The sequence below is a fragment of the Peromyscus maniculatus genome, chromosome 8, assembly GCF_049852395.1.
Source record: "Peromyscus maniculatus bairdii isolate BWxNUB_F1_BW_parent chromosome 8, HU_Pman_BW_mat_3.1, whole genome shotgun sequence".
NCBI classification, from domain to species: Eukaryota; Metazoa; Chordata; class Mammalia; order Rodentia; family Cricetidae; genus Peromyscus; species Peromyscus maniculatus.
Genome location: NC_134859.1, coordinates 1,252,832 through 1,265,138, shown reverse-complemented (window position 1 = coordinate 1,265,138; position 12,307 = coordinate 1,252,832). Strand labels below are relative to the sequence as shown.

General features: G+C 42.8%; 1 protein-coding gene across 6 annotated transcripts in view; it reads right to left on the bottom strand.

Moving 5' to 3' along the window:
- The window catches only part of Pdxdc1 (pyridoxal dependent decarboxylase domain containing 1), a 59,685-nt gene extending 47,838 nt beyond the window's left edge, over positions 1-11,847 (bottom strand). For 3 of the 6 annotated variants that reach the window (XM_076577815.1, XM_076577817.1, XM_076577816.1), the window contains exon 1: positions 11,203-11,434. In XM_076577815.1, coding sequence (XP_076433930.1) covers positions 11,203-11,223 — 21 coding nt within the window. In that variant the 5' untranslated portion in view covers positions 11,224-11,434. The other 3 variants (XM_006983876.4, XM_006983879.4, XM_076577818.1) reach the window with 3 other exon arrangements.
- Between the last annotated feature and the right edge of the window lie 460 nt (positions 11,848-12,307).

The following is a 12,307-nucleotide window of genomic DNA, read 5'->3' as shown; positions in this document are numbered from 1 at the left end:
AAAAAGAATACCCAGAAGTTTGCAGCCAGCTAGCCTAGCATATGTCTTGTCACAAAGTGGAAGGTGAAGACCAACACCCAAGCTGTTCTCTGCTCTCACATGCACACACCTGTACTCACATACACGAATGCATGAACACGAATCTCTATCTCACACACACTGACACAGACACACAGATAAAATCAACCATCAATCTCTCAAGAAGAACTTGGGGAAGATCTACATAAAAGTGGGGCTTCTAGTGCCTTCTTTCTAGTGCCTATTAGGTAGATCAGCTTTGTTTTATACAAAGGATATTAAGTCAAATTTCATTCATAAAATTGTCATTAGAAAGAAAAAAAGTGTATCATGAAAATATCTGAGTCTAGCTTAACATTTTAGAGGTGAAGAAATTAAGTCTTGGAGATGTGATTTGCTGAAGACATGTGCTAGAACCCTGGGTTCTTTATTCCCCTTTCTGGTCTCTATTACACAAGCTGGTTTCTAGGAAGGTTTACAAAGTAATCCTGTTTCTGCTTTATTTTTCTCTCTTTCCTCCCCCCCCCCCCCCCCCCCGAGACAGGATCTCATTATGTAGCTGCAGCGGGACTGGAACTTACTATGGAGACCAGGCTGGCCTCAAACCCTGAGATCTGTTCGCTTCTACCTCTGAGTTCTGGTATTAAGCCACACCAGGTTATCTGTTTTTGATGTTTAAATATAATTTTAAAACATTTTCAAAAGATGTTTTAAATAAAATCCACAACTTAAGTATGAAATGGGTTATATTTAAAAGGGTCTCAGCAATCTGATTATTGCTGAGAAGTGGAAAAGATAATAGTCAAGAGAATTTATCTTAACTCCTATGTGTCCCAGTTTTGTTCCTTATCACCCTCATCTCTTGCAGCTCAATGAAAAGGTAACCAGTTTGCTTGATCATTCGTATCTTCATGCTCCAAACACTTGCCTGGTTTGAATGCCTTTGTACCTTTAAATTATAAGTCCAGATTTCTTAAAAACAAAACAAAAAATGATTTGTATTTATGTGTGTGCACATACATGTGTGCATATGTGGGTGGGTCCCCATAGAGGATTCCCCTGGAGCTAGAGTTATAGGCAGCTGTGAGTTGCCTGATAGGGTTCTGGGAAACAAACTCTGGTCTTTGAGAGCAATAGTGCTCTTAATCAATGAACCATCTCATCTCTCCATTCCCACAATTCAAGATTTCTATGAAACTTTTATGGATACAACCACTTTCACATCCCCTCTAATGATAGCTGCTTCTTTTTTTTTTTTTTTTTTTTTTTTTTTTTTTTGAGATGGAGGGGATCACTCTATATAACCCAGGCTAGCCTAAAGCCATCTATGTAAGCCAGGCTGCCCTTGAACTTGCTATGACTCTTCTCTTCTGCCTCTCCAGTGCTGGGATTATAAGCATGTGCTAAACACTAGGTGTCACCACTTTTTTCTAAACCCGAAGTCTGCACTCACTGACAAAAAGAACAAAAGATAGAATGTATGGGGATAATGAGACAGAACTTTTGAAATTGGGGCCATTCTGATATTCAGCTGTTAGTCTTCCTGAGTCCTCACATCCTTCACTGAGAACCTTTTTACAGATGCTCTTTCCAGTGCAGATATGAACTCCTTAGCCAAATCATCAGCTGCCTAAAGGCAGGGATGCAGACTTCAGCTAATTCCTGTTTCTCTTATTCAATCAAGGGCTTAAGGTCAGAGACCTTTTCAGCACTGGGCATCATCCTTTCTCTCTGTACAGTGCATCATGATATTTTTTTCCTATAGCATTGGAACAAATCTTTTTAGTTAACAATAAACAAAAATCCATAATCAATAAGATGATGGCTCAGTGGGTGAAGGTACTTGTCACCAAGTCTGACAGCCTGAGTTCAAGCTCAGGGATTTACATGGTAAAAAAGAAAATCAATGCTAAATCGTCCTCTGACTTCACTTGTGTACCATGGCACATGTCTCCCTCTGTCTGTTTTTGTTGTTGTTGTTTTGTTTGTTTGTTTTGTTTTTTGAGACAGGGTTTCTCTGTGTAGCTTTGCGCCTTTCCTGAAACTCATTCTGTAGTCCAGGCTGGCCTCGAACTCACAGAGATCCGCCTGCCTTTGCCTCCTGAGTGCTGGGATTAAAGGCGTGCGCCACCACCGCCTCTGTCTGTTTTCATCTAATTTTTTTTTTTTTTTGACACAGTCCTTTGAAGCCCAGACTGGCCTTGAATTGTGTAGCTGATGAGGATCATGAACTTTTGTGTGTGCATGGACATTGATGTCTATGTGCAAGAGTATAGAAGAGGCTACAAGTCAACATCAAGTGTCTTCCACTTTTCTTTTTTGAGTAAGGATCTCTCAGATGAACCTAGAGCTCATCGATAGGCTAGGTGTTAAAACTATGTGATTATACAAAACCAAAGCAAGAACCATAAACAAACCTACAGGAATAAAGAATTAAATTGAAACCAAGTGTGGTGTTGAGTAATCACTTGGGATGTAGAGGTAAGAGGATCAAGTGTTCAAAGCCAACTTCATCTACACATGGAGTTTCAAGTCATCCTGATCTATATGAAACCTCCAACTTCTTCAAAACACAACAAAAAATAATGCAGTTGAATTGAATGTTGTGGGTCATGCCTGTAATCCCAACACTCAATCAAGGCTGAGGCAGAATTCAAATGCTATGAATTCAAGGCCATGAGTTTGATTCTCAACAGTGCAGAAATTGAGTGAAGTAGCACACAGCTATAATCTCAGCACTTGGGAGGTAAAGACAATAAAAAGCTTAAAGCCATCTTTGGCTACACAATGAGTTTGAGGCCAGCCTGAAATACATCACATCCTGTCTAAAAAGGCAAAAACAAACAACCCAGAAATTGTGAAAAGATACCTATTTTTAGTACATAGAAGGGGACTGTTTTATGATAGAAGGGGGAAATAAAAGCGGACTATTTTATGATATTAAGGAGAAAACAGCCTATTCTTAGGAAAAAGATCATAATTTCATTTTGTTTTAACACCAAGCATAGGGGCCACCACAGAATAAGTAGGATGATCCTTAATTACTGAGTTGCTTACAATCATCAGGCATTATGCTAATTAATTACCTGACACACATTACCTCCCACATAACTAGAGTTTACTTTTAATGATCATTTTTTTCCTGTGGGGGTCAGGGGGTGGGGGTGGGGAGGAGGGAGGGTCTCTCTCTACATAGTCCTGGCTGTCCTAGAACTTACTATAGACGAAACGGGCCTCAAACTCAGAGCTCCTCCTGCTTCTGCCTCCTGAGTGCTGGGATTAAAGGTGCGCACCATGCCTGGCTCATGGTCATCTTTTTAATTAGTATTTTTACTCAGAAACTCTCCATTTAGGGAAAATTTCCATTTCTACAATGTTACAACTAGATGACAAATTTCTCTTATAGAACAAATCCTTCTAGTTAGGAACAAATAAAATAGAGCCAGTGAAATGGTTCATCAGGTAAAGGCATTTGCCACCAAGCCTGTGGCAAGTAGCTCAAATAGAGGCACTTTAAGAGTATTAATAATTAAACCAGGACAAAAGGTGTAGACTGGGATGGTCCTAGGCAAACCAGGATGTAGTGACCCTGTCCGTAACTAAATGTTTACTTCAGATGTTAAACCTTATTCCTTCTAGCAAAGGTAGAGAAATTTATGTGGTGGTGGTGGCTGTTTATGAGCTATGAGGGCTAGAAGGCAGCACAGTTGCAGTGTAAGAGTCACCAGGTTCTCACAGATTTACTTTCCTGCCTTCATCTTTCTTTATTTAAATTCTAGAGAAGGGCCTCTGAGATAGTTCAGTAGGTAAGTGTTTACCACGAAATGATGCAAGCCTGGTGGCCTGAGTTCTATCCCCAGAACCCATGTAAAGGTGGAAGGAGAGAATCAACTCCACAAAGTTGTCCTCTGACCTCCATATGCATACTGTGGCATGAGTACATTACACATATAATTAAAAAAATAAATATACCTGAGTAAAATAACCTCATTAAAGTCTGAGATCTACATGCAACATTAAAGCAGAAGAGATTATCTGTATAAAAGAAGGGGCCCAGAGAGTAAGCAGTAGGGAGCACAGGGGAGGACAAGTGGGTAAGGGGAAAAAGTTAGAACAAGGTATAATGATAAATATATATGAAAATGTCACAATGAAACCCAGTACTGTTTATGGTTGAGTTAAAAAATTTATTCATATGTATGTGTGTTCCTGTGTGTCTGTATGTGTACCTTGTGAGTTCAGGTGCCTATGGACGTCAGAAGGTGTTGGAACCCCTGGAAATGGAGTTATAGATAGCTGTGAGCTGCCATGTGGGGGTTGGAAATGGAATCCAGGTTCTCTGCAAGCACAGCAAGTGCTCTTAAGTGCTGAACCATCTCTTCAGTCTCTGTGTATGTTTACCTTTAAAAAGTAAAATAAAAAAAACCAGAGCCTGTGATGGTATACATCTATGATCTAGGGACTTAGAAGGCTGATGCAGGAAGGTCAGGAGGAGTTCAAGGCCAGATGCAGGAAGGTCAGGAGGAGTTCAAGGCCAGTTTCTGCTGGGCTTTATGAAACATTGTCTCAATAATAAAAGGATTATGGAGATGGCTGAACAGTAAAGGTGCCTGCTGCATGCTTGATGACCTAAGTTTGAGCCTCAGAACCCACACTGTGGAAACCAAGGATCACCTCCCACAAGCCGTCCTATGACCTACACAGGCATGTCAAGCAACCCCCATTAGAAACTTTAAAAAACAAAAAGACACTTCTTTCTGTTTGAGTGTGTCTGTGAGGACATGAAGACATATTATAATTATTAATTCATAAAACATCATAATCTCCAATTTCAAAGGGATATATAGTTGTTGACAAGGTGTAACTACTAGTACTTAACCTTGCAAATTCATGAGCAAAGATTATAAAAGAGCAAAAACATGCAACAGAGTGATAAAAATCCATAAAGCTAAAGAAGCAACAATATTAATAACATGAGACACCAAACATAATAACAGACAGTAGTGCATGGAGGGACAAGAAAGACATCAGTGGTGGTTTGAGTGACATGTCCCCCACAGTCTAGGGCATGTGAATATTCGGTCCCCAGTTGATAGCCCTACTGGAGAGCCCAATAGGAAGTATGGCCTTGCTGGAGGAAGTATGCACTGGGGACAAGATCTGAGGTTTTAAAGTCTCCTGCCATCCCTATTTGACTCTCTATTTCCTGGTTGTGGTCTGAGATGTGGACTTTGAGCTTCCAGCTCCAGCTGCTATGACTGCTGCCTGCTGTCTGTGCCATTATGAGTCCTAACCTGGAACTATAAACCCAAAATAATGGTGTTTTTAATCACAGCAACAGAAAAGTAATTAATACAGCATCCAAATCACCATCAGAGATACATAGAAATTGAGAAATTCAATTCTAAATTAAAATACACACACAGCCCCCTCACCCCCAGATTCTAAAATCCATCCCTTAGATATTATATCATAAATACTATCTTCTGAACAGTATACCAGGAAAAAGATACTACACAGCAGCAAAGCTTTATTTCTAAGTTCTTCTTTATCTGGAGTCACACTGGCACACCTGCACCTACTCTCTCTCACACACACACACAATAATAATAATAGTAGTAGTAGTAGTAACAAGCCCACACAAAAACAATTTAAAAAATACCCCGAATACCCTCTTCTTCAAAACTCCTGACTGGCCATCAATTTAATTTCTTTTTCATTTCTATACTACTTTCTATTCCTCCTTCTTAGACAATGACTTATTTTAAAATGTACACCTAGTAGCATATTGTGATGCGCATTTCTATAATAGCACCTGGGAGGTTGGAAAAAGTAGAGTTTGAAGTCCACTTGGACTACACTGCAAGATCTCATCTCAAAAATAAAACAAAACAAAGTAAAAATGTTGTCCTTCATTATACCATAACCCTGCAGGAATCACATCTTATTCCCCTCTTATCTCCAGCACTCAGCACTGGATTCTGACTTTCAACTAATAAGGGTGTACAAATCAAAACAGATTTCTGCTTTAAGTGAAAACATACAACAGTCACTCTAGGCTAGAATGTAATTCACAATCCTGACTAGAACATTAGGACTGGGGGGTGGGAGGAGAGCACCAAAAGCTCTGCCACAGACACCTCCGCAATCCAGGATAAAACAGAATCACCAAGGCCACAAACATGCTTCTTTGTTGAGACTGGTCCTGTGTAGCCCTGGCAGTCCTGGAACTCACTATGTAGATCAGGCTGGACTCAAGCTCACAGAGATCCACTCGACTCTGCCTTCTGAGTGCTGGGATTAAAGGTATGAGCCAGCATGCCCAGCCAAGGCCATATACTTTTAGAAGCAGAACTCTAAAACAGCAAATCCCATCCATCTCCTCTGATACCCAGCAATGGGTAATCATTTACTCCCATAGCTACCAGGCATCTGTATGCAAAATCCTCACTTTGAATGAGAGCTAGAACATCAGCCCATCGTCTATACAGCAGTCCCTCTACACTATGTGAAAGAGTGGGCCCTGTCACAGTACATACAAAAATCAATTATTTAAAACTTGCCTCATTAGGATTATTTTCTTGTGCTTAAAATTTTTTTAAAAAAAGATTTGTTACTTTTATTTATGTGTATTTGTGTGAGGCTGCATAAATTTAAGAATACCACAAGCATATAGGTACTTTTGAAAGTCAGAGGGTGTTGGTCAGATCCTCTGGTACTGGAGTTACAAGCAGCTGTGAGCCATATTACATTAGTGCTGGGAGCCAAATTCAGGTCCTCTACAAAGGCAGTAGTCACTCTTAGACCACTAAGCCTTCTCTCCAGCCCTTTTTTCATGCTTTTTAAAGGAGGCATAAAAGTTCTGGCTATCCTTATCAATAATGATCAGGATGTTCTGCTCATACTACTTTTGTTCCTCTTTATAAGCTTCTAACAGTAAGATAATAACTTTTCAAAATCTGACTCAAAAGAGAAATGTTTAGTTTAGGGTAAGGACAAGAACAAAAAATGAGAGCCTGTGACACAGCTCAGTGTGCTTACCTAGTATGCTCAAATCCCCAATACTGCACAAAGCTAGGTGTGATGTGATGGCACATGTTTGTAATCCCAACACTCAGGAGATGAAGATAGATCATGAGTTCCGGGTAATCCTTGGCTACACAGTGATATCCCATTTTAAAGACAAAACAAAAAAAAACGAACAACAACAGTGGGCTTAGGTAAAAAACAGAGTTGAAGTTGCCTCTTTCAGAGATAAGTAGCTCCTAACAAGGTAATTAAACCACCCAGCTCTACTGCATTGGTGATTGAAATGGTCTAGTCCTGTGCTGCCCTGTATGTTAGCCACAAGCCATATGTGGTTGATGAGCACTTAGAATATGGTTAGTGATGTGGTTAATACACTAAGGAAATGAACTGTTAGTTCTGCTTGATTTCAGTATATGTAGATTTAAGTTGGCATTCGTAACTAGTGGCTCCCTAACTAAACAGCAGCTCTGGGTTGTAAGTTAATGATTCCCAACCAGAGGCAATTCTGCACACCCCATCTGGAGCCATTTTTAATTGTCACAGCTGGGAGTGTACTGCTAGAACCTAGTGGATGGAGGCCAGGGATCCTGTTAAACATGTTGCACTGCAATGAACCTCCCACACATAAGAATCAGTTGAAACAAATATCAGCAGTTGAGGAGCTTGAAAAATTCTGTCCTGAGTTTGCTCACAGGTGGAGTTAAAGCAAACACAAAACAAATTGCAGCACACCTTGTCTAAACAGAATATCCGGGAAGAATGACATTTTTCATTCAACATAAAAAGGTTTAAAGCAGCAAGATAATACTGAAAAATGAATGTGGTGAAAACTAAATATGGTCTCTCATACTTCTTATGTTAGTACTGACTTGAATATTAACATAATATTAAAATTATCCAGGACCATGTTTTTTTTGTTTTTCAATTGTTTTTCTTTATTTATGTGTATGTGTGTGTGTCTGTAGGCATGCCATATTTGTGCAAGTACTTTCTGAAGCTAGAGAGGGTTTCAGATCTCCTGAAGCTGTAGTTATAGGTGATCAAGAGCCATCTTGGATCCTCTGAAGGAGCAGTACACACTTCTAACCACTAAGCCATCTCTCCAGCTCCAGAACCCTGTTTCTTATGTGTTGAAGATAAGCTTAATTTTTTTTTTTCAGATTTATTTTATATGTAATTGGTGTTCTGCCTGCATGTTTGTCTGTGCACCATACACACATATCTGAGGCCACCAAGGAGGTGGTGGTACAGATGGTTGTGAGCCACCATGTGGGTGCTGGGAATCAAACTTGGGTCCTCTGGAAGAACAACAGTGCTCTTAACAACTAACCCATCTCCAGCCCCCTAACCATTTTTATTTTGCAGATCTACTTATAAAGAACTATTATCAGAGGAACAATCACCTCAGTTTTTCCTAGTCTCTCTTTGTACTCTCAGTTTGAATTTCTTGTCCCTTCGATTAGCCTATCTGGTGTGGAGTCATCACTCATTTTAGATACCATTATGAAAGAAAACCAAATTAAGGTAAGGAAAGGGATTATCCTGTCAGATTTACAAGTTTGCATATCACCTCAAGAAAAAGCAGAGGTACACAGACAGTTATAGTTTGATGAAGGGACATGTATGGAGTGATTTTACTGAGTGATGATCACATACTATATTCTAGAGCAGTGATTCTTAACCCCCTTTAATACAGTTCCTCATGTTGTGGTGACCCCTAACCATAAAATTATTTCGTTACTACTTCATAACTGTAATTGTGCTACTGTTATGAATTGTAATGTAAATGTCTGATATGCAAGATATCTGATATTCTACTCCTGTTGGGTCGCAACCCACAGGTTGAGAACCACTGTCCTAGAGGACGTGATATTGAAGTTTCAGAGGATGAATATCAAATAACATTGTGGTTTCTGTGGCTCTATAAATTATACATGGAAAAGATGAAGCAGGATTATTCAGGAACTACTCAAATAACTCTCAAATTTACATTAGAAATACAGACTCTAGCCCAAATTAGCCTATTCCTCAAAGAATCAGGAATGGACATAATTCAATGTTTCACTTCAATCCAAACTATTTTTTCAGAACAGAGTCATCTAATTCTTATTACATCAAAGCCTTTCATTAACAGAAATTATTCACTATATCTAAAGTGCTCTATTACTTCATAGACTATAAAAATAAGAGCCCTAGCTTCCCTCCCCCTCCCCAAGACAGGGCTTCTCTGTGTAGCCCTAGCAGTCCTGAAACTCACTCTGTAGACCAGGCTGGCCTCGAACTCACAAGATCTGCCTGTTTCTGGCTCACAAGTGATGCGACTAAAAGTTAGCTTTTAAAACAAAACTTACATTTATAATTTTCACACTAGCCTAAGGCAGAGACTTTCAGCCCACATATTCTGAATTCCTCAAAGTTCAATGCAATTTAAGTTCCAGCCCTTTAAGCATGCTGGAGTTTTAGTACCTCTTCAGATCTTCTTTGGAGAGTTTAAAATATCTTATCATCACTTAATACTCAGAAAAATTTACAGTAGGATTCCTAACCACTTTTAGTTTTCAGATATTCTCAGAGGAAAGATCATCTCAGTTCTTTCTAATGGAATGACATAAAGCCGTGTTCAGAAATTAGAAACACAGAAAGGTCATTTTCAGCATCATTTTGTATTCAACTTACACACATGATCTCAACCAGTTTCCTCAGCTTCTGCATTGCTAATACTTCTGTTATGTGGAACTGTCCTGTGCAACAGAGGATATTCAACACTGTCCTTGATTTCTTCCTACTAGGTCCCAGGAGTACCTCTCTTGTGACACTCTAGTCTAAAACATCTCCAGAAATTGCCAAAAGTCCCCTGGAGAACAAACCTAACCTAAGTTAAGAATTACCAATTTTGAGTGAAATTCATGATAACAAAAGGTAGACACTATGCTAATCAGAAGAACCAAGAAAAAAAAAAAAACCCGTATCTTCTTCCCTGATTGTGTTCCATCCAATTTATGCTAAATAGCTGAGGAGCAAGATATGCCACTGTGTGCACATGAAGACATCTGGCTCAATTCCTACAATTACTGCCTTCAACTCTCCAGTGACAAGTGAACACAACTACAACAGCTGCTTCTTTGAAAAAGGAATTCCAAGCCAGGCATGATGACACACTCCTGTAATCCCAGCATTTTGGGGGGCAGAGGCAGGAGACTCACTTTAAGTTTGAGGTCAGCCTAGTCTATAGTGAGTTACAGACTAGCCAGGGTTACTTCACAAGACCGGGGGCGGGGGTGAAGGGGCGGGTGAGAGAAACACAGAGAGGGAAGAACTGAGAGAGACAGGGAAGGGTGGTGGTGGGAAAAGTAGGTTTGCACCACATCGGACAGAGAGAAAAAACTGCGAGGACAGAATGTTAAGCACTGAGAACCCAAGCACAGTTCTCAATTGCCCGCCCTACGGTGGGAACAACTAGAATCCATTCAACACGCCAGAGCAGTCAGCCAGGTCCACCAAGTGGCTATTGCCCCAAGGGGTAAACAGGGTAAGTCGCAGGTCAGAAAGAGGAACCCAAGACCTTGTAAGACCAGCTAGGACCTCCCCCTACCCCAAATAAACTCACCATTTACAGGATACCCACCCCTTTCTGGATCCTAGGGGTTCTAGCCCGGGGTTCGCAGGCTACAGCATCGGAATCACGTGGGGAACTTGTTAAACTCAACAAACTGAGTCCCCGCCCACCACAGCTTCAGACCACAGGCTGCAAATCCGTATTTTCACCAAGGTCCCCAGGTGACTCCTACTCCCGCCAAAGCTCACAATTTGTCTCCTAACTTGGAAAGCACCGTGGCTTTGCAGTGGGCTCCGTGACAACTAGGACTGCTTCCTGTGCGCTTCTGGGGCTCACACCGATTGCTCCTGTCATCCCACAGGGCCAGCGCCGGTTCAGGCCCAGCCCCAAGCCGAGCCTCCGCGAAGCCAAGGCCGGCTCCCACAGCGCCGGGCCCACCTCCCTCAGCCACTCCGTCCGTGACGTGGCCGGGCCGGGGCTGGACGCCCTCCTCCGGCGAGGCTCCTCAGCCCCCGGCCCCCTTTCCCACCGGGAAACAGTCGCCCGCCCGGGAGGCGGAGACCCGGGGCCGCAGCGCCGCCCGATCTCTCCGTACCGACCTTCTCCAGGGACGCGTCCATGGCCGAGGCGTCCGGCGAGGTGCCCGCGGTGCCGGACACTACTTCCGCCTCCCGCGGCCCGCAGCGGTTTCCACGCTGGCAGCGCTGACGTCCCCCGCGCCCGCAGCCGGCGGGGCGGAGAGGAGGAGGAGCTGCCCCGCGGCGCGGCCGGCAGGGACCCTGCGGCTCGCTGAAGGCGGGGCGAGACCCGGCGGGCGGGGCGGGGCCTCTCGGGGCGGGGCCTCCAGGCTTCCGTACTCGGGCGTCACGCCGGCCGGTCCTAACGCTGCCACGTGAGGGGAACCGGGCTGTGGAGCGACCCAGAGTCAACGTGGCCAGAAGCCTGTCGCGGAAGAACTGTAATAAATCGCAGTGTGTCATCCGCCATGTAAAACAGTAGAGACTCGCCAGTGCTTCCAGAGTCAGGCTGCCAAGTTCTCCGCTGTCAACACCCGTCAGCAGTGGAATAGTCCGTCTGCCTCAGAAGCCTGAGGCCACGCCCACCCCGCGCACGCGCAGAACGACGACTGCCGCGCGCTCTAGGATTTTGTGAGGTTGCACGGTGGTCTCTCTTCAGTGACTGCTGTTTGGAACCGATGCTGATCAGAGCTGAATGTGTTTCTGTCAGCTCTTCCCTCGGAAGTCCAGATGGAAACGAGTTTGAGACTGCTGGTCTGGCGTCCTCCTTCATGTCACAATGCTGGCTTGTCGGGCAATGGGTAATAATAATATATAATAGTAGGTCTGTTGCCTTTCCACTTTATATCGCAGCAGCCGTTTGATATGGAGATCATTATTATCCGTGTTAGGGTTTAGTCCCCAGCACCGCGGCAATACGCCGTCCTATCTCCCCTCTACTCCCGCTAGGTGGGGGTGGTGCGTTTTTAGTGAGTAGGAGCCGGCATGATTTTTTTTCCTACCTCGCTCCGACTACTCAGGGGTAGCTGAAATGGGATCTACCACTGTTGCGGTCAGTGAAACTTCTGGTCAGAAGACTGGTGATGGTACTAAAAGCCACAAAGCTGTCCTTACCCCCTCCTGTTTCTTAGGCATCATCTCCTCTCAAGCCTGGGTCACATTGTCAGTGTAGTAATTATCTGCTCTG